The sequence below is a fragment of the Pholcus phalangioides genome, unplaced genomic scaffold, assembly GCF_987345545.1.
Source record: "Pholcus phalangioides strain wild (caught in Gottingen) unplaced genomic scaffold, Ppha-v1.0 ptg000039l_1, whole genome shotgun sequence".
Classification (NCBI taxonomy): domain Eukaryota; kingdom Metazoa; phylum Arthropoda; class Arachnida; order Araneae; family Pholcidae; genus Pholcus; species Pholcus phalangioides.
This window is the reverse complement of record NW_028301625.1, coordinates 16469361-16496847: the sequence shown is the minus strand read 5'-3', so window position 1 is coordinate 16496847 and position 27487 is coordinate 16469361. Positions and strand designations below refer to the sequence as shown.

At 34.8% G+C, this 27487-nt stretch overlaps 1 protein-coding gene across 1 annotated transcript in view; it reads left to right on the top strand.

Moving 5' to 3' along the window:
- The window catches only part of trio (trio Rho guanine nucleotide exchange factor), a 342911-nt gene that overhangs the window by 98770 nt on the left and 216654 nt on the right, over positions 1 to 27487 (top strand). Inside the window, exons 13-18 of the mRNA XM_089254104.1 lie at positions 2429 to 2662; positions 3490 to 3618; positions 7099 to 7290; positions 15780 to 15955; positions 17253 to 17424; positions 21475 to 21636. Of these exons, the coding sequence (XP_089110230.1) occupies positions 2429 to 2662; positions 3490 to 3618; positions 7099 to 7290; positions 15780 to 15955; positions 17253 to 17424; positions 21475 to 21636 (1065 nt within the window). The remainder of the gene's footprint in view (positions 1 to 2428; positions 2663 to 3489; positions 3619 to 7098; positions 7291 to 15779; positions 15956 to 17252; positions 17425 to 21474; positions 21637 to 27487) is intronic.

Here is a 27487-nt window from a genome sequence, read left to right as displayed (position 1 = left end):
AAGAGGAATACTTTTCTTGTGTGTATTTTAGTTTCATTTTGGGTGCAATGCCACATGAAATTGACTCACATGCTGGCCTTAATACAGTTAAATCGTGTTTTCTATGCAATCTCTTTATATTGCTCTCTTACTTGCTTTCCAGATGTGTAACAAACGTGACAGATGAACAGTTTACATTTTACATTTGCAGTTTGAAATATTTCTGTATATCGGAGATAAAACCATGCGCCAAAAGGGAAATTTTCTGAAAGCCGTTTGAAGTGTTTTCAAAGTGGATATCATTGTTATTTATTGAAACAGGATTTCATGTTCTATACCTATGTATACATACAGGGTGTTCTGCTAATGGACTGACAAACTCAGAGGGTTGTTAGTAGACATCAAGAGGAACAAAAATTGCAATGAACATGGTGTCGCAAACCACGTTGAGAGGGTGAAAATAGCAAAAAACGCATTCAGGCTCTGAGTCCAGCTGCAACTGCTCATGTACTTATTGAGGGGAATTTGCAAACTGTTGTAGCACGGTTTCTTCCATTTGAGGAGTGCATACATTGAGCCGACCACCACTGCAGCAACGGTGGGGTTTGAACCCCACTGTCGCCGACATACAACTAGCTGCTACACATGCTTACTACCGCAATAGCACTAATTTACATCATCCGCAGTGCGTGATCCTAACATATCGCAAACATATTCAGCGATCAACTGAGATGCACCTTTCGTCTCTTCTGGAATCGGAGCCTGCATGCATTTTTCGCAATTTTCACCCTCTAAACGTGGTTTGGGACACCATGTTCCAATGCAATTTTTGTTGTTCTCCCTTGATGGCTACTAACAACCCCCTGACTTTGTCGGTCCATTAAGAGAACACCCTGTATTGTGCAAGGAAAATACAGCAAATTGATAGCATTATCTCAATATACACAAAAATGAATATAGTGCCTTTTACATATATACAGTTTTTAATTGCAATGTTATATTATTCCCCTTATTTTGTGGAACGAGCATCGCATTGCTTACATTTTGAAAAACGTGATTTTAGAGACTAGTGATGGTACGTATGTTCATTTTCGTTTCAAGAAACACAATTTCTAAGATATTGGCCCACTGCATTATGTCATATTAAACTGTCAATTAACTGAGTAGTATTTTTAAAATGGGCAATCATTTGACAATCAATATTGACCATTTAGCAAGCATTGCCAAAATTAAAAGTGAGCATTTAGCAAGCATTGCCAAAATTAAAAGTGAGCATTTAGCAAGCATTGCCAAAATTAAAAGTGAGCATTAAATAAATTTCATATCAGAAATGTATGGCGGATGCGGGCCTTATGTTAAGTCCATAAACGAAATGTCATATTTTGATGGTTCTTTTTTTCCAATACAGCGACGCATGTTCATGTGGTGCTTATTCCAAGAAATATGGTACTGTATTAAACTACATGTACTGCAATAAAAAATATACTCAATGAAATATACAAACAAGACCACAATAAAATATATGTTAGTTATTGGTCATTTTGTTTTAATTCTGATATAAAAAATTAATTAGACTCAGTAAATCCCATATTAATTCATATTTAAAATCAATTTAATAAATTTCGTTATTCTTAGAATTGAAATTATGGAAATTTTTCTTTGAACTGATGAGCATATATCAGGTTCTGGAAACCATGAAGTTTCGTGAAGTATTTTTGTCACCGATTTTAAACGTGGTTCATTTTTGACTATCATGTAAAGATTTTAGAAACGTGAAAATTTCTTCATTGACATCAGAAGAGACAAAAGATGATGATATTCATAAAAATATCTCTTTTATTTTAATTAATTTTTTTTTCTCCCGTTCAACATCTGAATTACTGATGAGCCAAAATTTTCCATCAGCCGCCTGCACATTAGATTAAGCAAGATTTGACAATGTATTTCCACCTTCTATGGCTTTGTTTATATTAATGCTAAAATTCTGTCACGTCTGGATTATTTGAGGTAGGTCCGGTCCACATTGACTCGGATAAGTGGGATCCTACTGCACTTGTGTTTTACAGTGAAGATAGATGGTGACTGCATAAAAACGAAGAATTATAGGCACTAATCTGCTAATGAACCAGTTTTTCTTAACTTGTAAGTTAGTTAGAAATCAATAAAAAAAGTGAAAAGGACTTGAGATTTTATATTATCTATATACCTTTTTAAGAATTTGAAAGGATGTATAGAGTAATCCAAATTGATCTTAGATGGTAACTGTTGAAAGGCACTTTTTTTTTGAAAGATGTAGAGTGTAGGGAAGGGGTGTGCAGATTCCAGAGCTCAGGGAAGCCTCTACACCTAAGAGGTTGAAAAACCTTGGTTCAGTCAAACAATTGTTAGCTAATTCAGTGAATGTTAACACTTTTTTTTGTATTTTTAAATTCAATATTTTGTATTTCAGATTGCTGATGAAAGTAAAGGTTTGACAGAAAATTTAAATCGTCATGAAAATCACTTTTGCAATCCAGCTGCTGATTATTCAGAAGGAGCCAAACATGTTCTTTCAGTCATTCATGACATACTTGCGCATCATAGATCATTGGAAACAGTTTGGCATGCAAAGAAACTCAAGCTTCATCAAAGGCTTGCCCTTGGTTTATTTCAAGAAGATGTTCGGCAGTTATGTTTCTTTTTTGTTTTTCTAAACAATTTTTCCAAATTCTAGGCCACATGAATTGTATTTATATTTTTAGTACAGAACACTAGTCTGTGTGTCATCATTACAGTATTTGTTGTTTGTTTTGGAGGGTATTTAGTTGTTCCCTTTAAATGAGACACCATGAATCTCTGATTACTTTTAAGAAACACACATATATATGCATGGCATGACTTTATTGTGGCCATTTTTCAGTCACTCAAGGAGGTTCAATGACAAAACCAAATGAGATATATTTTATGCAAGTTTCATTTGGTGGTCTCCAATGAAGTTTGAAATGAAATTACACTTATGTGCTATATTCCATCATTCATTCTTGACCAAAAACCAACAAATATGCTGAACAATAGTTAGCTTTGACAAGTAACTTTTATTAGTTAGTTTATTTTTGTGCAGTTCCTAAAAATAGCAACTTTTGAGTCAGCACAGTGACTGTATAAAAAGCATATTTCTTTATTTTTTATGCATACGACCCCTCAAACAAATTGTGAGATTTTAAGTAACTGTATTTCATTTAAAAACTTTTTGTAATTGAAAGTGTGTTTTCAAAATCAATGGTTGCAGAGATTTCTGCTGTGCAAACAATTTGGACAGCCTGTAAAATTGAATTGTAGCGTGTGTTGGACTTATGATCAGGTTTGTTAATCAAGTACCTAATTGAACATTGTTGTAAAAAATTTTTGTCAATTCTAAATATTAGTTTTTTATAGCATTTTGAAATTCTAATATTCCATGAGGTCTTGATCAAAATCATACCATAAAAAAACTTTGTTAAATTTATATATAAACTTGTTTTATTTTTATAGGTGTTAGATTGGCTACAAAATCATGGAGAAGTGTTTTTAAGAAAAAATACATTAGGAGGCATTGGATGTTCACTTCAACGAGCCAAAATATTGGCTAAAAGTCATGAACATTTTGAAAATGTGGCTCAGGTCTGTTTTTTCTTCCTGTTTGTAGTATTTATACTTGCAAATTTTTACTTGTATTCAGTTAAGAATTTTTTTGCAGTTTCCAAACAAATTCTTCTTTTGCACCTTTAAAAAAATTGTTTTTTTTCATCATTGGATCCTTGTTATTCGTGAAGATTTGATTTCCTATTCACAGCAAATAAACCAAAGTCAATGGAAATACTAGCTGTTACCCACAGCTTCACCCGCGGGGATTTGGTAATCTGAAAATTACTCAGTGATGATTCCCCCATATAACATTTAAATGTCCCATGACACCTTTGGGGGTTGAATTTTCAGAACTCCTGTCTTAGTTGGTCTCTGCATTATAAAATATAATGCTGACCAAATTTCATATTTATAGCTAGCTTCAGTGGTTTCGGCTTGGCAATGATTGCTCCATATAACATTTGATCCTCCTGATCACCTCCTTAGAGGTTGAAATTTGAATAATTCCTCCTTAGTCAGTCTTTAGATCATAAAATAAAACTACTGACTAGATTTCATATTTGTAGCTTCAGCGGTTTCACTTCACCATGATTTCTCTATGTAACCCTACCCCTATGTAAACCCCAGCTCCTTTTGGCTTCCTTAGGGGTCGAATTCAAAAACCCTTTTTTAGCTAGTCTTTACGTTATAAAATTAAACTACTGACCAAATTTAATAATTATGATTTCAGCAGTTTTGGCTTGGCATGATTTTCCTATATAACCTTTTTACCCGACTTATGACCACTCTTGGGGGTTGAATTTTGGACTTCTGATGATGAATCAGTCAGTCAGAGCATGTTGATATTATATATAGATAGATATCTTTATTTTTATTACGTATAATTCATACTAAGAGAGCAGGTTGTCTCAGGTATAACTATTAAATATATATGCAGGGTAGGTATAGTATATTTAGGAAAGAGAGAAAATTCAGCTGCTTTGCGGGCAATAGAACCCACATCCTTTCACTTTCCGGGTGAACGCCCTAGACCACTAGATTACAAAGGCAACAAGTATCTCAATCTTGTCTTGGAGCTCGTGTGCACTGAATGGGACTGTACATGGACAGTCCGATCTAACTCAGGCCAAAGCTTACGATTGCTGACATTGCTACCAGGACGTGGGTTCGATTACCTGCAATGGCAGTTGAATTTTCTTCCTTTCCTAAATATACCTTTGCATCAGTTCATATGGATAGCGGAGAGTGACATCATCCTCGGATATATGCAGGGTGTTCACTCTTACCATTAAGGAATATAGCTAATTCCTTAATCATTAGTTTTACACGTAACTTCTGATCACAAAAATTAAGAGGGAAAAGATGAGCTCCTAGAGTTTCCAGACTATTCAGTTTGATGCAGTCTTGCAGTGAAAAAAATCATAGTCTGGGCTTTTTTATTGTGCATTTTGTATTAGCTTAGTCTTTTATTTTACATGAAATTGCTCAAAACCTTATATCTGAAAAGTTATTTCAAGGCGTTCATAAGTCTGTCAAGTGCCATAAAGTGTTTTAAGGTTCATAAATTAATTTGGCACATGCAACAGTAATTTGGATAATTATTAGTGGCCAAATTCCAGCTCACAAGGTTGCTGTGTTAAATTAGTGTGTTCATCCATATCTACATGAATGTTTGTTATCTGGGACTAAGGTTCGTTAACCATGGAAATAAATCTTTGTTATCCAAAAAATTTATATAAAAAGAGATAGTAGAATACTATTTGAGAGGTATTTTTCGTAGAATACCATTTGAGAGGTATTTTTTGTAGAATACCATTTGAGAGGTATTTTTTGTAGAATACCATTTGAAAAGAATTTTGAAAGCAAAACTTTTTTTGACAACATTGATTACCATTGTATTCACAGGTAAAACATTGAAGTCGAAAAAATATTAGAATATGATATATTTCAAATTTAAAGATTTTCAAAGCCAGTCATGGACTCATTGTTGGGGGAATAACCCAGACACTGGCAAAATATTTCTGAGAGTACTTAGAGCCTAAACAAAAGTGCTTAAATTCCCTATAATTTGGTCATGCAGTACTTCAGAAGTCCAGTTACACAAAAATTGCAAATATTTGAATGTGGAATAAGTAAAAATTAACATATAAAATGCAATGAAAAATGTTAGAGGTGCAAAAAATGAAAAAGGCCACACAAGCAGGTATTTATCAAGTGGCTATCTGTCGATATAGGAAGAGAATATTCAAAGTCTTCATCTGGCTGGGCCACTTGAAAGAACTTTAATCTCGCTCTAAAGATTGTTTGAAAAGGTAGCAGGAAAACTGTTGCAAACTTTTGTTGGTGTGAGTGTAGTGTTATCATGAACTGAAGAGCCAAAAAAACTGGTACAGGCATGCGTATGCAAATAAAGAGATATGGAACCAATCAAAGTACAACACTGCGGTCAGCAATGTCTATATAACACAACAAGTGTCTGGCATAATTGTTAGATCAGTTACTGCTGCTACAATGGCAGGTTATCTAGATTTAAGTGAGTTTGAACGTGGTGTTATAGTCGGCGCACGAGAGATGGGACATAGCATCTCCGAGGTAGCGATGAAATTTGGATTTTCACGTATGACCATTTCACGAGTGTACCGTGAATATCGGGAATCCGGTAAAAAATTAAATCTATGACATCGCTGCGGCCGGAAAAAGATCATGCAAGAACGGGACCAACTACGACTGACGAGAATCATTAAACGTGACAGACGTGCAACCCTTCCGCAAATTGCTGCAGATTTCAATGCTGGGCCATCAACAAGTGTCAGCGTGCGAACCATTCAACGAAACATCATCGATATGGGCTTTCCGAGCCGAAGGCCCACTTGTGTACCCTTGATGACTGCACGACACAAAGCTTTACGGGGGCCCTAGATGATATTAGGCAGGTGCGCCAGTTTTTTTGGCTCTTCAGTGTATAATGAACAAAATTGATATAATGTGTGACAAAATTAAATAACTTTATTTACTTTTTAAATATATTTGATGTAATGTTATGTTTTTATGTCAGATACTCGATAATATTTGATGGGGGGTGGTGGAAGATTGAAAGGTAATGGGAAAACTGTTGCTCAATAACCACGGAATACCAACTTCACCCAACCACCACTGTATTACTGAGGTCAAACTGCCCATCTTTTACTGCTGAAGATAATCTGATTTTCGGCAGACTGGAATTTAAATTCTAAATTAGCATCCTGTTCATTGCTAATATTAGAAAGACATCTGTAATACAGATGAAGCCAGGGTGTTCCATAATTTATCACCTGACAGAAATAAATTGAAAATTCATTTATCGCATGAAATCTATAAAACCGAGGTTTTTCCAAAAATGGTGAGCTCTTCTTGTAACAAAGTTAAACTGTGTAATTTCATTTCAGCATAAATTTGTTATAAAAAGTTCCTCTTTTTTTGTACAACTCGTATATTTTATTCAGGATCTTGTATCAATTGTGTAATTTTTTTTTTCAGAATACATACACTAATGCAGAAAAACTTTTAGCAGCTGCAGAAGAACTTGCTCAGACTGGTGAATGTAATGCTGAAGAGATCTATAGTGTTGCTCAAGAACTGGAAGGCCATATAACAAGTTTTGCATCTAGAGTTGATCAGCGGCGTAATCTTTTGGATCTAGCTGTGATGTTTTACACGCATGAAACAGAGGTATTTTAAATATTTAGTTGAATCTTATTTCTTTCCCCCTTAAAAAATAACTATATTGCTTTAAGAAATATCTTAGTACATATCACACACACACATAAGTGGGAAGACTGAGAATTTTTAAAATAGAATATTAATCAAAGCAATGTTGAAGAGTTTCACAAAACAATTAAAAAATTAATTGACGTGCTTGTACATCAATTTTAACACCCATAACAAAATTTAAACTAAAATGAAAAAAAAAATGGTTAATGAGACATAATGTGCTAAAAAAAATCTCCATTCTGTGGCCACCACTACAGGCAGTCAGCAGCCAGCCTGCCTGTCTGCTGTCACTTTTAACAAATTCTTTAATTTTTTGCTGGTTTGTGATAGAAAATTGATCCAAAGCGATTTTAGTGATAAAAAAAATTATTAATTTTAGGCAGTTACTCATAGGGGTCATTCAAGCATCGATTGGGGGAGGGGTTTCCGATTTGCTGACTTTTGATGACAAGGGGGAAGGGGTTTGGATAATGCTTATGTCATCAACCACTCTTTATGAAAATATCGAATATTCTTAATGGCATCTTACTCTGTGTGCCAAAAACGAGTAAAATCTTTCGCTAGTTTGTGGGCGCCGGAACTAAAATTCTCTCTAATGATAAATCCCTTACCGAGCCACTTCAGCAATCTCTAAATGTTTCACGGATCCTTCAAGTGCTCTGGAAATGTTTCCGGGCCGCTTAAGTGCTCTGAGACTGTGCAACGCATCACTCAAGTGATCCGTAATTATAATAGGAATCACTAAGTAATCTGGGAATGTGCTCTAAAATTGTGCCACATGTCACTCAAGGGATCTAAATGTGCCATGGATTGTTAAAGTGTTCTGGAACTGTGTTGCGGGTTACTAAAGTGATCTTTGAGTGTTCCACGGGCCTACTTCAGTGATCTTTGAATGTGTCATGGGCTACTTGAATGCTCTGAAATTGTGCCACAGGTCATTTAAGTGATCTGTAAAGGTGCTACTTAGTTCATTTTTACAAAATTGGGTTTGAGGGGGCAAGCCACATCAGATAGCCTTCAGGGCCACATTTGGTCCACGGATCAAGAGTTTACAATATATAGTTTAAATGTGGGTTGTGCAATGAATTTCTTAATGAGAAATTTCAAGTTCTTACCCTTCAAATAGCATTGAAATTAACAGAAATAGATTATAATAACATATAAAGGTATTTTCTCTCGAAATTTTAATTATTTTTATTTTAAAATGTTTACATTAAAAAAAAATTCCATCTGGGGAGGAGGTGCACGAGCCTCCTATACCCCCCGCATACGTTTCTGATCCCACAAATATGTGTTAGCAGGTGGGAGGGGGCAGTGCTGACAAAATTTTGCTGACAGTGGGGAGGGGGTCAAAAATGGCTAAAAATTGGCTGACGTAATACTTGAATGGCCCCATAGAGAATTAAATAGAAGCTGTAAGTATACAGAAAAATCTATTCCTAAGAATCAAGTACTCTAGTGATATGTTGGGTAAGCTCAGTTGAAAAGTTTAAAATGAAATTGTGTTGAAGGAAAAAATAAGCTAGCTATATATGTCTTCCAGATAACTATTAGTTAAGACACAAATACAATGATATCTCAACTAACAAAGATAATTTGTTCTGGAATCACATTTGTAAGCTGAAATCTTTACTACCCTTTGTTTGTGATTTTCCAAAAGTGTCTATGAAAAAATGTTTAATTTGTTCCAGATAATACCCAAAATTTAAAGTTTTTTAAAACGTTCAAGAAGCACCATAAAAACCCCATAAAACTGACTTATGACTGGAAACTGAGCAATGACGCAATTTGATATAAGTACATGTTTACTACAGGTATTCTCAAAGTGAAACGCCCTCTGGTGGCGACATGTGCAACTAATTTTTTTCTTCCTGAAACAAATTCCCATCACTTCATGAAGTCCTCCACAAAATTTCACACTTTTTTGATGACTGGTTTTGCCTGTAGTCTACTTTAAAATAGGGTCTTTTAATTATGGATGCCCTGTACACCTTTATTTTCAACTTTTCCACATAGGTTATCAAGCCACGTTTTGAAAATTCACCTAATGCTTTAGCTTTTAAATGTCCAAATCTGGTGTCATAACATCATGTTATTTCTATCAAGCAAATGAGCTTCATTTTTATTATTCATGTTAAACGTCTGCAATAACAATATAAATCTTTCTAGATAAAGGGGGGGGGGCACTGGAAAATAATTTACCATTTTACTTAAAAACATTAATTTTTCTATCACCTAAGCGAGCGCTGTAACTTGCAATGCTAAAGTCTCCTGCTAATCAAATTTCGGCACATACGTGGAGCATACAAAACATTTTGCTATAAAAGTTCTACATTACCTTTGTACCACATATCAAAATTTTAACATCTTCAGATCTAAAAACCTTTGTACTTTTCCTTCTGCAATGATGGCTTTGCCATCTCATTCCTCTCGAAAGGTTGAGGAAAAAAGTTCTGTTGTTGCAAAAATAGTTGTAGCCACTGTGCACTCTTTGATGTTGATATCATCATGGCTGTGTATGATGCACCACTTTCACAGTTGTCCACACACTAGAGATCAGTTTTCTTCCTTTATTTACTGATCACCTTTTCCTGTTTTTTACAGTTTCTCGCGATATGTCCGATGACTTTACATTTGTAGCCCACCTTGGATTATTTTCGACAGTTTTCGAAATAAATGCAGTATCTTTCAACGATATCTCATCTTTGCGATGTTGAACTCTATCATACTCAGACAAAAGCACTTTATGTACTTTAGCTGATGCAAACTCTCTATCTGGAAGATGATACAACTGCATCACCATCTACCTTAATTATGATACTGAATATATTTACTTGAATAGTCTGGCTCTCATCATTGAATAATTAATTGTATAGAAAAAGTGAGTTTGACGTGCATTTAAATATCTAGTGTTTTGAATATTTATAGAACTGTGTCGATATGGTGTATCTTAAGTAGTGCTGATCAAATTAGTCGATAGAAAATCTCTCCAGTTTTTTTTGTCGAAAATAGTTTTGTTCTTGAACAAGCACTCAAACAAGAACTTGCATAAAGAAGGAAAAACGTGCACTCCTAATGATAATTATGACAATTAGCAATAATTGGAAAATAATTATGAAAGATCTAACTAGTGTCATCAAAAACGTTTCTTTGTTACCCTAACATAGTGATGTAATATGAAGATCAATTGTTCTACTACATCTATACAAGGATGGCCAACTTTTCACCATTCAAGGGCCAACATAATGGTCAGCAGCAGTGTAGTGGCCCGCATCAGAGACAACACTCTGGCAGAGATGTTGACGTGCTAGTGCGTCAATGGCATCTCTTTTCTACAAAAATATTTTTCATTTTTCATTTTCTTGGAGAAGGGAGGCTCAGGCCCCATACCCCCAGATTTTGTCTTCGGTGAAAAAACAGGTGATTATGCATAATCAATTTATCCCATTTGCCGTGACCATAACAAAAACACATTAACTAAAATACAGGGTGTTCTGTTGATGGACCGACAAACTCAGAGGGTTTTTAGTGGGCATCAAGAGGAACAAAAGTTGCAATGGAACATTGTGTCTCTAAGCACGTTGAGAGGGTGGAAATCTCGAAAAACACAAATCAATGTTGCATACCCAAAGAGGTGGATTTGACACGTGGGACCCATTGTTTGGCCTCCATGTTTGCCGGATCTCAATCCGTGTGACTTTTTCCTATAGGATCACCTATATATTAAATCACTTGTTTATGCGGCGCCTGTGGACATACTAGAGCATAGTTTTCCAAACTTTTTGTTCCATTTCCCCCCCCTTCTTCAGAGAAATTTTTTCTCTCATTGCCCCCCAAATCAAGAGAACCCATAGGATCCCATGTTATACTCGTAGCTTCTATCGCCTCCTGGACCTTTCCATCGCCCACCAGGGGGCGATATTGCCCACTTTGGGAAACACTGCACTAGAGGATCTCATAGCCCGGATTGTTGTCGCTGCAGCAGACATCAAAAGCATCCCTGGTATCTTTGAGCACATCCAGGAATCGTTTTTACATCACTGTAGACTGTGCAATGATGTCAGCAGCTGCCACTTCCAACAACTCTTGTAATAATTAATGAAATAAATCTTTTTGTAGTTATTATACTTTTTGTCGTTCCTGCGTGATATCAAAACCTGCATACGTTTTTTGCAATTTTCATCCTCTCAACGTAATTTGTGACACCATGTTCCATTGCGATTTTTGTTCCTCTTGATGTCTACTAACAACCCTCTGAGTTTGTGTGTCTATTAGCAGAACACCCTGTTTATTAAAGTCGTTAATATTTAAAGTACGGACACATGCTCCTGATAGAATCTTGTCACCACAACTGAACACTTTCTTTGGGATCAAACTCTGCTGTTAATATTTTAGAATTTTTTGAGATGACCTTGTTTTCTAATGCATCTTTTTTAATCGAGATAGATCTGTCATTGGTGATGGTTTTTACTTTCCTCCATACACTCTCTACCTCTGCATTGCTTGGTGGAATCATCAATAAAATTTGTAATATCATTTTCATTGTCTCAAACTTTCTGAACCTTGGTGAAGTCATCTTTTAGAATAGTGATTCCAAAGCTATTGTCAGTCTGAAATTTGTATGCATGATGTTTTTGAACATCTTCCTCAGGGAATGTACTCTTTCTTTAGGGCAGATTAAATAGTTAGCACATTTCTTCTAGCTCACTGTCTCTATATTGTTTCAGGGCCTCTTCACATGGGGATACTGAAGTTTGGCAACTGATATGAGACTCTGTATCCAAGTGATCCAACGAAAATATTGTTATGGTGCTCCTCACATGAGAATATTGGCATATTGGTGACGAAATATCTTACATAACAGAGTCACTGGAGACTTGGCATGTTAGTTGAATGAAACATTTGTAGCATGGCTCTATAGTTTTCTTCATATTTTCAGCTGTCTAGGTTGTGTGATGGGTGCCATGCGTTAGATTTAACTTGTATTTTCTATAGAGATGTTCCCTGATGCAGCACCCCCCCCCCCTCCTCCCATAATTTCCCTCAGCTGGTATGCATGTAATGTAAATATACGTCATGCAAGCACGTGCATCTTGGAGGATAAAGCAAAAATCCCATATCCCCTTTCAAGGTAAAAAGTTGCATTTTTACCTCTCTGTACGGTAACAACATGGTCTGCTCTTATAGAAATAACACTCCTTCATCTTAGTATAGAAGTACAGAGATGCCACTGTACTCTAATTTATTTGGGTCCTTTTCAAAAAAAATTTATCTTTAAAAAAAATAATCCCTCCTCCCCTTCCCTATAATTCACTGGTATATCTATGAATTTTCTTCCAGCATTCCCCAGGTCTTTGATCACCTGCTTATATTTCTTCATTGAGATTGAGCGGTGGGTCATGTTCTGGGTATGCTGTCTCTATGAATCAAGTAATTAATTTCTAAAACATGTTCTATCCAAAGGTTTATTTACTTTCACAGTCTACTAGTAGGAAAAGCTTGCAAAGAAGCTTATTAGCACTGAGAATTTAACGTATGGAATTCCATGCATGTAATAAATCTAAAACAAATATACAGTTGATCCCGCTTATATAACATTTCTCCCAGTTAGAACTTTTTTCCACTTAGTAAAACTTATTTTCTTGGACCTAACAATAAGTAATTCTCATTAAGATCTCCTGTTTAAAGCGTTTCCCTATTTACAACTTCTACGACGGTTTCTTGAAACTGCATCTATCCTCCAATCTGGTAATGAGTACATTTGAAGTTTAATGTATGCATATTTGTGTTGTAGGTCTGTGTGATCGACATGGCAACCAGAAGTTTTTCCAAAGGAATAGCCAACTCAAAATTTTAAATCTTTATAAAATCACATTTTTTGCTGATTACCATTGCGCAATTGCAAGTTCCAAACCCGGATTTTCACCAAAAGCAAAATTTGATTGTGGGGGGGGGGGGGTTATAAGACCCCCAAAAATTAGAAATATTTTTGTAGAGAATTAAAATATTGGTATAAAAAATCATTTCTTTTATACTATCTGTGCAGAATTAGATCTTGGTGTCCCTCCAAAAGCCGATTATGCGTACACACCCGTAATTTTCGCGATGCGAAACGGTTACTACCACATAGCAGCTAGATGACAAAACTGTGGATGTTCAAGGTTGAATTTTTACAGATTCAGTTTTTTTCCGTGATATTGGGAAAGGTTTACAATTTGAACGGGCGTTCCAACCCTTTACTATTTTAAAAAAGTGTGAATTTCGCAATATTGTAGGAACAAGATGAATTTACATCATATAGACACAGTCTTTAAATACCGGCAGATAGCCGCGAAAGTACCTTAATTTCCCATATGTAAGCAGAAGGGAGAAAATCTGCAGGGGAATAAAAAAAATCTGAAATTTGAAACTTCTGTACACTGCCTTTAATTCAGAGCAAAAAGCAGAGAAGCAACTAGATATCCCTCATCTTATTCTTCAACAACCCACGTGTGTATCAATACAGTACAGTGTACAAAGTAGTAAAACCAGTTTCTCGAGGTCGCGTGATCATGATACATAGTGCAGACCTGCCAACTCTCCCGATTTGGCGGGAGACTCCGGATTTTTCATCCTTCCTCCCGCTCTCCGCATTTGTTAAAATTTCTCCAGATTTTGGCAGAAAATTAGATTTTATGCGAGCTTTCACGTTGTCGTTGCGTCAACGATTACCGTCGTCGTTAAGGAAAACACCCATAGAGGACAGCCGTAGTCATTTCTATCGATCAGCCGTAAAAAAAAATCTCTGTGACTGCATTTAAGCAACTGGCACAGACGCGACTTCGTTTTCGTAGCATTTATCGGCAATAATTTATCAGGGGCATGGCCTTGGTTGCTGAAATTCCTGTATAATCGTTATTGTATTACATTAACAGCCATGCGGTAAACACGTTTTTTCGTCCGCAGCTTTGTAATTTGAATTTTTTTAAATCGTTTCTTCCGATTAAACATCTTCAGAAAGAAAATATAAAACTTTAAGCTATATACAGCTAAATATAAAGCTTTTAAGAATTCATATACCCAAGATTATCAATCACTGATAGCATCCACGAAAGGAAACACTTATACTTTATGAACAGTATATAGATGTGATTTCTCTATTCTGCATGGAAAGACTGACATGGAATTATATTCTTCTCAGGGTCAATGCAGAATGTGCCTTGAGAGGGGGGGGAAAGAATGTAACTTTTTCTTAATTGATTAAAAAAAAAAAAATTTTATGAACTTTTTTTTTGATCGAATCTATGAGTGTTGGGGGGGGGGGTACTCCCCTCGGGAGAATCTCCGGATTTCTGGATTTCAAAAGTTGGCATGTCTGATAGTGCAACAGGCAAAATGCCCAACGAGGTGGCTGAGAAAAAGATGCCAGTAAAAATAGGGATGTCATGTATTTCAAAAATATAGCAACCCAATTAAAAATGCATAATTGTCTGATATAGATGAGTTTTCAGTGGTTGATGAACTAGTTTCCGCGGTTTCTTCTTGAGATGACTTCCAACGGGATACCATTTTCATTTTCCTTTGTTCACTGCTTTTCAATTTCTTCATTGTTAGGACATCTACTGGACCGATGGCCAACTTGCGTGTACTTCTTTGATCTTGCAAGAAATATTGCTCTAAATTTGGGACCTTTCTCAACTTGTCACAGTCTGCAAACACTTACAGTCTTCAAAATCACATTTGCATGCTGTAATGTCGAACAATTTCCTTGCTTCGCACTGGAAAGATTTCAAGTTCAACTTGAAAGTTTGAAGTTTAAGAATCTTTCCTTGCTTTCATATTTTTCTGAAGATTCTTGTGTTTACAGTAAATGTCTTTGAAACTTTTGCATATCCGTTGGTGAGAAACCGTAGGAATCGAAACAGTTTTCCAAATATTTTCTATCTTTTGCATGATAATTTCAAGAATGTCTGCAATAACTGGATCTTTTCTTGATTGTTGTGCCTTCATATTGTGTTGAGTCACCAAATAACAAAGCATAACATCGTCATAGGTGGGCGAGACCCGAGAATCCAACTCTTTAGGATTTCCTAAAATGTCCCAACAATAAAAGCTTCTTGCCGTCATTTTGACTGCTATACACCCTCTTAGTTAAGGGATAAGATGTAATAAGATGTAAATGAATACTGAAAACAAGGGGGGAAACATCTAGTTCACTGAACGAATCACGTGTGCAGGGGAATAGGAAAGTCTCCTCCATGGTGTCATGTCACAGAATTCCAAACGTGCGTAAAACTTCAGGGGTGATGAGGAACCTCAAGAAGTTTGAATTTTGGGGGAAAAAATTAGGAATTTAATTTCTTCACATAAAGGCATATTTTAAATTCTATTACAATGGCAATTTCGAAAAAAAAAAAAATTTGTTCCACCCTAGTGCACACATTTATAAAAATCAATTTTTATTTCAGCTTACCAGTTGGTTTGAAGAACTTCGCCAAGAATTGCAAAGCGATGAAATAGCTGAAAGTGTGGAAGGTGCTGAACAACTTTTACAACAGTTTAATCAACAGAGAGATTCAACCATTGATGCTGCCAATAATACCATTTCAGAAGGAGAGGCCTTATTAGAAGAGTTGGTGGGGCAGTAAGTTTGAAAATATTTGCCATGTACCAAATGTTGTACAGAATTACACCAGAGCATGAATTTGTAAAAAGAGGGGTATTTTTTGTTATGGAAAACAGATGTAAAACTCTCTAAAAAAAACAAAAAAAAACCATCTTGATGGCATATTGGCAAGCACTGTATATGAGCATCTACAAAGGGTGTACAAAAATATGAAATGCGTGACTGAATTTAAATTTTTATTATAGTAGATTGATGCAGGCAGCGCTGTCGTTTTTGCTCAATGATAATGCAGCAATCTGTAGTAATTTCATAAGAAATTCAAACTGTTGGGCCGCTTTTGAGAAAAGGATATTCAATATTGTGCGGGAATCATAATCACTGATGGAAAAAAAAATAGGTCATAGCTCATGAATGGACATTATATTTCTTTACCGGTGGGCTAAATAGAAAGATTGGTGGCCCAGAAGCCCCGCTAGTTAACATGTTAAAAAAGGGCTTGGTATAACTTCCTTGACACATAGCAAACCTCATTTGTTGTTGGGACAGCATTCTGTCTAGCTGTAAATTAATCTTGCCAGAGTTAAATGATTTAAACATGAACAAATGGTTAGATCCTTGTATGGTAGGTGCTTCTATAACTAAGGTAGCAGAAGCTATTGGTGTTTTGTGAGGCACAGTATCAAAGATCTTAACTGCATACAATAGCATTGGAAAAACTATATTTGCTAAACACCAGACTAGGCAGAAATCTGTGTTGAATGGTGGAGAGAAATACATCTGAGTAAAGTGACTAAACTGAATGGCTCACTTAAACCTTATCACCAAAACAGTAAAGAGAAAACTCAACAAGCAGGGTATTTATGGATATGCTGCAATGCCAAAACATAAACCACTCATCATTGATAAAATTTCTAACAAGAGTCAGGTATTTCCATATTTTTGTAATCTACTTGTATATCCACTGAAGATAACACATGTAGTGTGTCAAAACACTTTCCGATTCATGTCTTTTTTTTTTTTGCATTAATCATTGATTCTTTTTGTTGTGAAATTTTTTTATATGAAAAGAAGTTTCATTTTTTATAAGTCTACTGGTAAATGCTAGTTATAGAGACATTACGATTAAAATAGTCTGAATAAAATAATATGTAGTTTTCAAATATATTAACTAATCTTAATATTATAAACCTCTTTTATAGTTTTTATTCAAAGCTATTCAAATAAAATGAAGGTTCATAATATTAATTTATTAATTCTATTTCATCAATAATATGCATGCTACGTTTCAGTTTGAAATAATCATTCTTTTCTGCAGGAGCTCTGGAATCATACCTGATAGTGATGCAAGCGCTTCATATTCCTTTGTTGAGGAGACATTGGGAAGTTTAAATGAGAGAAAAAAGGAATTGCTATCGTTATGGGCTAGTCGGAAACAGAAACTTGATTTGTGTCTTGAGCTGCGTCTTTTTGAGAGAGATGCTTTAGAGGTATGACCAAGTCTTATACGATATCAGAAAGATAATTATGTTACTGTGTTTTGAAATATAAAAATGAACAATGTAGGCCTATCTGTCAGAGTATTAAAACATATTATTTATAGTTTTATGTTAAACTAAACAAAGAAAAAAAATATTTTATTTGTTCATGGAAGTTTTCCTTTGAATCTGTTATATAGTTTGAGTGTTGTTGATTGTTAATAGCAAAACTCAGAAGACAGTACACTTTATTAGCATGTTTGATGTATCAAAATCAATAAACAGCGGTGTCTACAAATGTCTTCATTTGTGAGCAACTTGACCACTTCCTGTACGATATTTCCACGTATAGTGAACAAAAGAAATACATCCTAGCTCTTACTCTATTCTTTTGAGATGCTCCATTGGTAACCCTATAAATGGAATTTTTTTTCCTTTATATACTTCTGCATCATATTTTTCTCTTCACTCTTGCTATGGTTCAACAAGGAAAAAAATGTTTAGTACTACCTAACTAAAGGAAGGTGTGGTTGTGTGTGAGGAAAGGGGGAATCTGCTCCTTTCATCTCACCCACCTATATTTCTTGGATACCAACAAAGCTACCAGTTTTTGAAATTTATCTCTGGTACTTCAACTATACATTAAAGTTAATAGTTAATATACCCAAGTTAATAGTTAGAATTTAAAGGAATGAAATTAAACTTAATTATTGCATTTTATATTTTCCTTATGCTTAGGAAGAACCAGGGGCAAAACTGAGTGGGAAAGGGGTGAAGGCGGCGAGGTTGCTCGAAATGACAATCTTGAGAGTACAGCAGATGTTCTTAAAAAACATCACGCATCTCTGCTTGGTATCTAATCTTTCATACTTCATACGAACAGTGGAGCATGGCATCATTCTTTCTGTATGTTGAATCTGAGAGCTACTGGTATCAGGAGTCTGACATGGGAAGAAAATGTCAGTCCTCTGTAGCTTAATAGTAGAGAACTTTACCAGATTGCAAAAAGAAGTTGCTGGTTCAATTCCCTGCGATGACATGTGAATTTTCTTTCCGAACTTCGTCATTGCTCCATCCATCTCCATTTTACAGTGGAGGGCTTATTAACGAGGAGGTCGGCTCACATTCATTCCCTCCAAGTTTGGAACCACAGAAAACCAATTTCAGCCAACCACCACTGTGCCACTGATGGAGTTCAAACCTGGATCCTCGCTATGCCAGTCTGTCGTTATGAACAGCCACACAGCTGCCATTGTATAACCTCGCAGTTGGTATAACTTAGACTTCCAAGAACAGGACAGAGTTTTCAATCCAAAATATTTTTTTTCCTCATCCTTGGCAACTTTACCTCAAGACAGGTTTTTTAGAGCTGCTATACATCAAATGGATAATCTATTCCATATTCACCCTTGCCCCGCTCTGAAAGAGTTGTGGGAAAAATGCTACAAGCCCACAAATAGGGGGAGAAGTTTGGTCTGCTGCCTGCTCTGCAAGCAGTAAACTGCCAGGGTGTCTACCAACACCATGCTGTTATTTTTACAAACAGGTAGTGTTATATAACTAAACATGAAGAAATTAAGGATGACATTGAACAAATATTTAAAAATTAAAAACTGAAATGGCAAAAGATTTTAGTTTTCTAATCTTTTACATGTGTTCAATGTGTTGCTCAACGCCATCCTTAATTTCTTCATGTTGAGTTACACAGCACTACCCGCAGCAAAATTCCTTCAATCATGTATAAAAAACAATAGTAATAGTGCATTTGAAACACGAAAACAAAAATACTTTGTTGTGTCTCAGTGAAAATTTTTGGTGAAATCAATAATTTTAAATGCAAAATAAATGAAAAATATCAAATTTATTCAATGTGACTTTGAAAATTATTTTATATATCGGCAATACTGGAAAGAAAGTTCAATCAACACATTTGTGGAAAATAAGTGTTCAATCACTGTTTTAAAAATATATATTTTCGCTCGAAAATATGTAAATAAAATATTTTTTTTTGTGAAGTTGTAAGATAGCCAGACAATGTATGAAAAATGAATTCAGTGGGTATTTTCAACATTATAGCTTTTTGGAAGCATTAAGAGATGGCTCCCCTCTTGGAAGATATCTTTCTAATGTTCTGAAAAAGGTAATAATTTCCATTTTGAAAGACAGGTTTCCTCAAAAGGAAGTTTCAGGATTGTTTTGCTGTGCTCAAAGTATGGTGAGCTTTCTTTGGAAAAATATTAGAGGACTGGTAGTGCTGATAATTTGCCTCTGGCTCATTGTACACCTGGAATCTGTTTGACAGGTGATGGAAAACTCATTGCACTTACCAACAATGATCGTCATACCACCCTGAATTATCTGAATGTAGAGTGGGAAAAGTACAAGAATTGTGTCTTACAGTGTACTTCTAGAGTGGGAAAAGTACAAGAATTGTGTCTTACAGTGTACTTCATGAAATATTTTATGTAAACAATTGTAACTTATAAAATAAGTAGAGGGATTTTTTCACGGATAACTAGTAACAGGGTTTGAGGTTCAACTCACACACACACACACACTGCATTTTCATAATATAAATTATATTATGATAATTATGGCATAAGTTGTAAATATTCATTTCGCATATTTGTCAGGTTTATTATTTTGTCCTCAATGTTTTTAAATTTTAATTGCGAGTGGTGATTATGCCTACTTCTGACAATATTTTCGATGATAATTGGTGATGTTCCATATTTTAAGGATTGTTATTTAAGATTTTCAAGTTCACCATATTTTTGTTAATTAAATATAGTTATCAGATCATATATGAATATTTTTTTTCGTGAAATGCATTTTTGTTTATTGCAATTTGTGGCAGGTGTAAGTGGTGAACCTAGGTATAAAGGTATAATTTTATTGTGATCCATATGGATATTACTAATATCAATTAAAATGAGTGAATAATTTTATTGAGTCTGTCTGCACACCACCTATGCCATTGTTGCAGACCACAGGTTGAGAAACGCGCATCTAGAACATACAAAATATAATTTTATTATTTATTTATTTAAACTACTCATTACCCATGTTCAGTTTGCTAACCAAAAAAGAGCTGTGTATTGAAAATATGTGTGATAGGAAATCAGGGTTAGGTTTCTGACTTTGGAAACCAACTCAGTATTAAAACAGTCGAAAACTTATTGCCAATGTTGTCAATTAGTTTTTTTTTAACCTGATAGATATAACAAAACACTTAATTTTATGTGAATTAAAGTGTTTTAAATTTTGAATTACAATTACTGAGAAAGAATATTTATTTTGATGTTTTAAATTTTCTTGATCTGCCCAAAATTTTATTCCATATGAAAATTCTCACACAACATCTGTTAATACACTAATTAAACTTTGAGTGTTACAAGATTCCTTGGAAGACTGGTTATTATACAAAAATAACCAGTCTTTCAATGAATCTTGTATTAACAAGTGGAGAGGACGTATATGCAAGTTGGCCATCTGCTGGCCTAATGTCATTCACGAGCTGTTAGTTGATTGCTGCCACAGTCCATGTATGGAGCCTTTCAACATATATATATATATATATACACGCCAAGGTTGAAGTTTTCCATCTGCTTCCATAGCTTAGATGGTAGAGCACTCGTCCAGCAAGCGAGAGACCGGGGTTCGAGTTCCCATGGGGGCAGTGATGAATTTTCTTCCTTGTAATCTTGCATGTATATGTTCAAAACTATTTCCCTAGCATTTAGTTAAATAAAGAAATACACAATAGTGCTTCTATAAATAAATATAGATACTATCAATCTTTGTTAGCTTGGTTTTTGGTAAAGTTTTTCTAGTTATATATGACAAAAATATTTGCTAATTCTGCCGTGATACATTACTTTTGTAAACTTTTAGTTTTGAAATTGTTTTTTGTACTGCAGCAAATATACCCATGGGGGTAAATATTCCAAGAAAGATATTATCATTATGTAACAAGTGTTTATAATGAAATGTAATTGTTTGGAAATATATATATTCAACGTTATATACTGATGTTTAGAGGGTTTTGTGTCTCTTTAAAAGGTGTCATCACAGCTAGAACTTTCATTGGAAGAATTGCAACACGGAGACTTCACAAGAAACATGAATGAAGCAGAGCACATGCTGCACATTCATACTGAAAGTGTCAGTAGCATGAGCCAAGCTATTATTGATGTAATGCATAGAGGTCAAGAATTGTTTCAAGTTAGTTTCTAAAGCATAATAATCTTCATCTGAGTTGAAATTAAACATGCATGAGACAGAAAAGACTTTGCCATTTGCTTTCTAGTTTTTGTGTCAAAATTCTTTTGACTGAACGTACCAGTGATTTGTTTTTTTTGTTTTTTTTTCTGATTTTAATAAATAAGTTGTTTGACCTGACAGTTTTAACCGTCAGAAACTTCCATGTGTCAAAAACATGTAAGATACAGTAAAATATAATTAGTTAAATGAGATACAGTATTGATGTTTCAGTGGATAGATTTCATTAAAATTTTTAAATATTAATTTTTTTTTATAGAGACATTTGTTGTTGTCAAAAGACTTTTGAGTGTTACCGTGTATGGAATAAGAAGTAGTCCTATTTATTTCTCTCTCAAAGGGGCTTTGCAATAATTTTTGCAACAAATTAGCTTCTTCCCAAGAACTATTATTGACTGCAACAACCGACCACCAAATATTGTTGATTGTACTGCGATTTATGAAGTTTCCTGTATCATCAATCATTATTTTCATCATACATAACTTCAACATCCTCTTGTATAGGCTTTGGTCAAACAATATTGAATAAATTAATAACAAGCAGGCCTGCTTCTGGTAAGAGTGACCAGGAAACATGGCATTAAAATTCTCTTGTAACTTAATGGAAGATTGTGAAATGTGATAATTTATTATCATATATTGATGGACTGATCTCCTGAGTATGAAGTTAATTATTCAACTTTATGCCATAAAAAACTACTAAAGCAAATGTGTTGTACCATTCAACTCATAAGTGAAAGATAGGTTGTTTGTTCCAAAATGAGCTTTCATGCTCAATCATCAACATTAAAGATCATGCTCTATTCGTTAGCCCAAGCTGCAATCATATTCGTGTTGGTCTGGAGCATCTCCTTATTGCTCGAATTCCTGACTACCCACATTAGCTTCACACCATGTGCCAATTCCCTAACAATCTTGTTGATATCCTGATCTAGTTTATCAACAAAAAGTTAAAAAAAAAGTATGGGGCCAAGGACACTTCCTTGAGGGATTCCACTGTTCAAACCTGTCCAAACAGGAAATTCCCCGTTCACCATAACCTGTTGTCACCTATTTCTGAACCATGATTCTATTCAATTTAACAAGTTGCCCCAATCCCGACCTTATGTAAACACTTCAAAAGTTTATCATGTTGGACTCGATCGAATTCCTTCTGAAAATCAAGGTGAACTATGTTGCAGTTTTTGCCTTTTCTCCAAGACTTTGTCACAATATCATAGAAGCAAAGAAGGTTAGTTACACATGACTTCGCCTTCCTGATTCCACTCGTCTATCCACTTCATCAATTAAGTTTTGATAACAATTTCCAAATTTTTCGAGAGGGAGCTCATCAAACTCACTGCATGATGATGTAACACAGGCTCTCTACTGCCCTTTTTAATTATTGGAATCACATTAGGAAGCTTCCAATACCCCGGGACGATTACCTCATCAACAGTTCTTTAGCACATTCCCTAGGATAATCTGACTAAAATAAGGTCCTCAGCAGTCTAAGTGTTCCTGGTTACAGCAGCAACCAACAAGACATGAAGACAAAGGGTGCTAAGAATCTTTAAGTTGGACCAGGCTGCTATTAGAACCTTTCCACATATAATGGACGATCTCTTTCATAAAAAATGGTTTAGAGGAGTTAGAAAAAGAAGTGGAAAAATCAATTGGGACATCTTGGTAATCTGTGAAGTAAGAGGAAAAGGAGAGGAGAAAATCTTGGCAGTGGGCATGTATTTTGCTACAGAGGAACAGATGATTGATGAACTAGTGGCAGGGCCACAACTAGGTGGGAGCAGGTGGGTCTGGTGCCCCAGGCGCTGAACCAGAATGGGGCACCAAATTCACCCTTTAACTAATTATTCTACATTGCAAGGGGGGCCAAAATGTCGGCTTACCCCAGATGACAAAGTATCTACTTGCAGCCCTGACTAGTGGTGTAAGATTTCTTATTCATAAAAATTGTAAAAATCACAGAGTACATCTGATAGAAAGAACTACAAAGTTGGTTATGCAAATATTAACAAATTATTCAAGTCTATGCACCAACAACTAGCTATTCTGAAGAAGTAGTAGAAGAATTAAATGAGATTAAAAAATAATAAAAAAAAACACTATATCAAAATAGTAATGTGTGACTTCAATGCAAGAATTGTAGAGCATAGCTGCCAAGTCTCCCGAATTTTCAGGCATCTCCCGAATTTTAGCTTCATCCCTCGACCTCCCGAAAAGTTCTTAAATCTCCAGAATTTTTATGAAAATCACAAAAAATCCCTAATTGTCCCTAAAATTTCTCTACTTCATTTAAAAGAAATCACCGCTTATGAAAACACAATCCTTAAGGAATTTCTTGTGTGAAGCCTCTTTTTTTTTTTTTTTTTTTTTCTCCTTTCGAAATGACGTCAAATGTCATAAATTTGGAAATTCCCCATTTTCCAAACCCTCTGATGGTAACAAGAAAGTTGTTTGTCTTATCGTGCAGGGAAATAGCTTAGCAGCAATAGTCCTGGATAATAATTGAAGATTATAGTGATGCACATATGGCCAAAATTTCTTTTGTTGAAGTTACGTACGTGCGGTATAACAAAACGCGAATACTTGTAAAAAACAAGTGAAATTGGAGGCCAAAACTTTCCATGACCGATGTTTATGTCCGTAACACAACTTGTACAAAAAGGAAAAGTCAACACTTTTCTGGAACGTTTGATGAAAGGAAATTAATCGCAATAAGTATCTTTAAAATTGATTGAATATGTTTTTGAATTTTATTCCCAAGGGTTCAACTTCCGTGTGTGTAAAATCCATATTTTAATTTGATTTCAGTTTTTGAGTAGGGATTTTATTCCCTATGCTTTAACTTTTATTTGTGGAAAATCCCTATTTTATTTGAAAAAATCCCTTTTGCATTTATTAGGGAGTGGTTTTAGCATAAAATACGGGTTCGTGCGAAAATCTCCCGAATTTTCATTTTCAAAAGTTGGCAGCTATGGTAGAGAGAAGAAATGGGAAAAGCTCAATCAGAGGTCATGGTTATGACAAAATGACAGAGGAAACAGGCTTCTCAAATTTGGAGAGAGAGAATAACTATACATCATGAATTTATTTTTTAAGGGAAACCCCAAAGAAAGTGGACATGGAGAAGTCCACATCTGTAACAATAAGTGAGATAGACTGTATACTATCTAATGAAAAGCATGTGACTCAAGACTGCAATGTTTTCAACAAATTTAATGAAGGAAGTGACTATCGACTGGTGAGGTGTGCTTAATGATGCTTAATATTAAGGAAGAAAGAGTAAAATTATATCAGAAGTACGAGAACTTTCATGATGAATCTTCAAGAACATTGATATATAAAAAAATTCAATGAGAGCTGAGGAACAGATTTATTTGTTAAATAATATCGCTGAATATATATATGGACAAGATGTCACCATGATATCAGATGAAGAAAGAAGAATGACCCTTAATCAAAAGTAGAGTATACAAAACTTTGCAAGACTGTGTGAAAGCAGATTACAGGTGTCAGAAAGTTCAATTGCAAAATTGTACTGGAAGATAATAGGAGTTAGAAATTAGCAAAAGGAAAGCTGTGTATTGGAAGAAAGGAAATGTTTGCATTAAAGAGGGAAGATGGAACTATCTCAAAAAAAGGTGGAAATGAAATTATTAGTGTTGTTTATAAGAAATTTATAATACTCTGTACAAATAAGGAGAAAAGGATCTGAACAAGGACCACTAACAGGACCGTGAAAATGTGGCCAATATTGGGAGTCGTAGTTTATATCTGGGAAAAATTTTTTTATTTGCAATCCACATACATAGTGTGTAAAAATGAAAATTCATTCTGTAACTGATTACGATAGCTATATAACTGATTATATTAAAATATATGATTATATTTTGGTAATATAATTATTGATTAATCTGTCTACAGCCGTGTTATGACATCCTGAAAATCAAGCTGTGCTCAGGTAGAAAATAGCAATTGAGAAAAACTGTTATAGTCCAAGATGGTGTACCATCAACCATAAATTGTTCGTTATTCACACTAGGCTGTTCTTTCCAGGGCGTTCCTAAGTCCAATCAGATAGCTGAAAACAGGCTCTGACATACATTCTTGTTTGAAAAAAAAAAAGATTGACACATCCCTCTGAAAAAATTAATTCCCTGGACATTTCTATCCTTATTTGGGATCACTCTTTTTTTTTAATGGAACCTTCCCATAGAGTAAGGAATGCCAAATAAACAAAGGGTTTCTGGTGATCGGATAACTTGCATATCCCTATAGTGATTAGAGTGCTACTTTACCGTACACTATCTCCAGTCATATATTGCCATATGGCAATTTCCAACTATAGTTCGTTTCAGGTTAACTTTGCAGTGAAGAGGAAGCTACGAGGGAACCGCATCACTCGTTGCTGTAGGAACGAAAGCCTCTTAACCAATGTATCGATGCGTGCCCTTGGTAAGGTATGGTCGATTCTCGCCAATCTCACTGAGAAAATCTTTTTTATGTGTAACGTAATTGCACAGTTAAATTAGTAATAATTATAGAATTAAAAGAAAACTATTGCCAATATTTTCAGAAATTAAAGTGAGGTTTTTGAAATCATTTTTTTTGTTTTTTGATTAGAAAGTGTTTTAAAATTTAGAAAAAATAATTATCTTGTATCAGCATGTCATTTACTCTTCATTGATGTGCCGTAAGGAACACTAAAAATTTCAACAAACATTAATATTTTTCTTCAATATTTCCCTTTCCTCGGCTGAAATTTATTAAATTTATTTATAAAAACAATTCCGAACAATAATATGAAAGCAACATATAATTTTAAAATACTGTATAAATTAACCATGGCTCTCAAAAAAACCTGGGGGATTTTTAATTTTTTCTTCAATTTATAAGGAAAAAATTAATGTTAAATAAAATTTTTGAAGCCAATCAAAAAAAAAATTAAGAAGCAGATTAACTCTGTTTTCACGTGTAAATGCAGGAATAGCACCAAATAATAAAGATACGGAAAAGTTTAGAATTTTTTTACTCACTTTTCTTGCCGAAATTTCCGTCGCTCGACCCCCCCCCCAAAAGGTATACATCGATGACACTTGTTTTCACAACAGTTTTAGTCTTTTGTTACGGTTGATGTGCTGCTCATGGTTATTATGAATGATTGTTATCGAGTTTTGTTTACAGCTAGTTTTTAAAAACTAAAAATATAGTATTCAGGAATGGAAGAGCAGAGAACTTTAGCTTGGTTATCTCTGGTGAAAATAAAGATGCAACTGTCACATAAAAGATGATAGCCCAAACCACTCTGTCATCTCATTTCTCTCTCTGTCTCTCATTTATTTTATCTGAAGAGACACTAAAGGCAAGTGGCATCTGGAGAAACAGGTGGGTGAAAGATGCCGTCTCCGTTTGTGTGAGTGGAAGACGCGACTCGTGTCAACACTCACATTCTCCATGATCGGAAACTAAAACTATCCCATAAACATGACAAAAAATAAATAATTAAAAAAAAGGAGGACCGAAAACCAAAACTTCTGCACCCATAAACAGCCTCTCACAATAGTATCGGCACTCTCGTGGAAGAGAAACATTCCTGTAACCTATGAGTCTAAACTCACTAATGCCTATTTTCGGGAGAAAATAAAACTGATTGAATATTCGTGTTTATGTAAACTTATAACTGCATGTAAAACTGAATGAAAAACTGTATAATTATAGAAAATTCAACCAAATGATGATATAAAAATATATATACAGTATATAATTGTGTAACAAAAAAAAAACACGACAATGA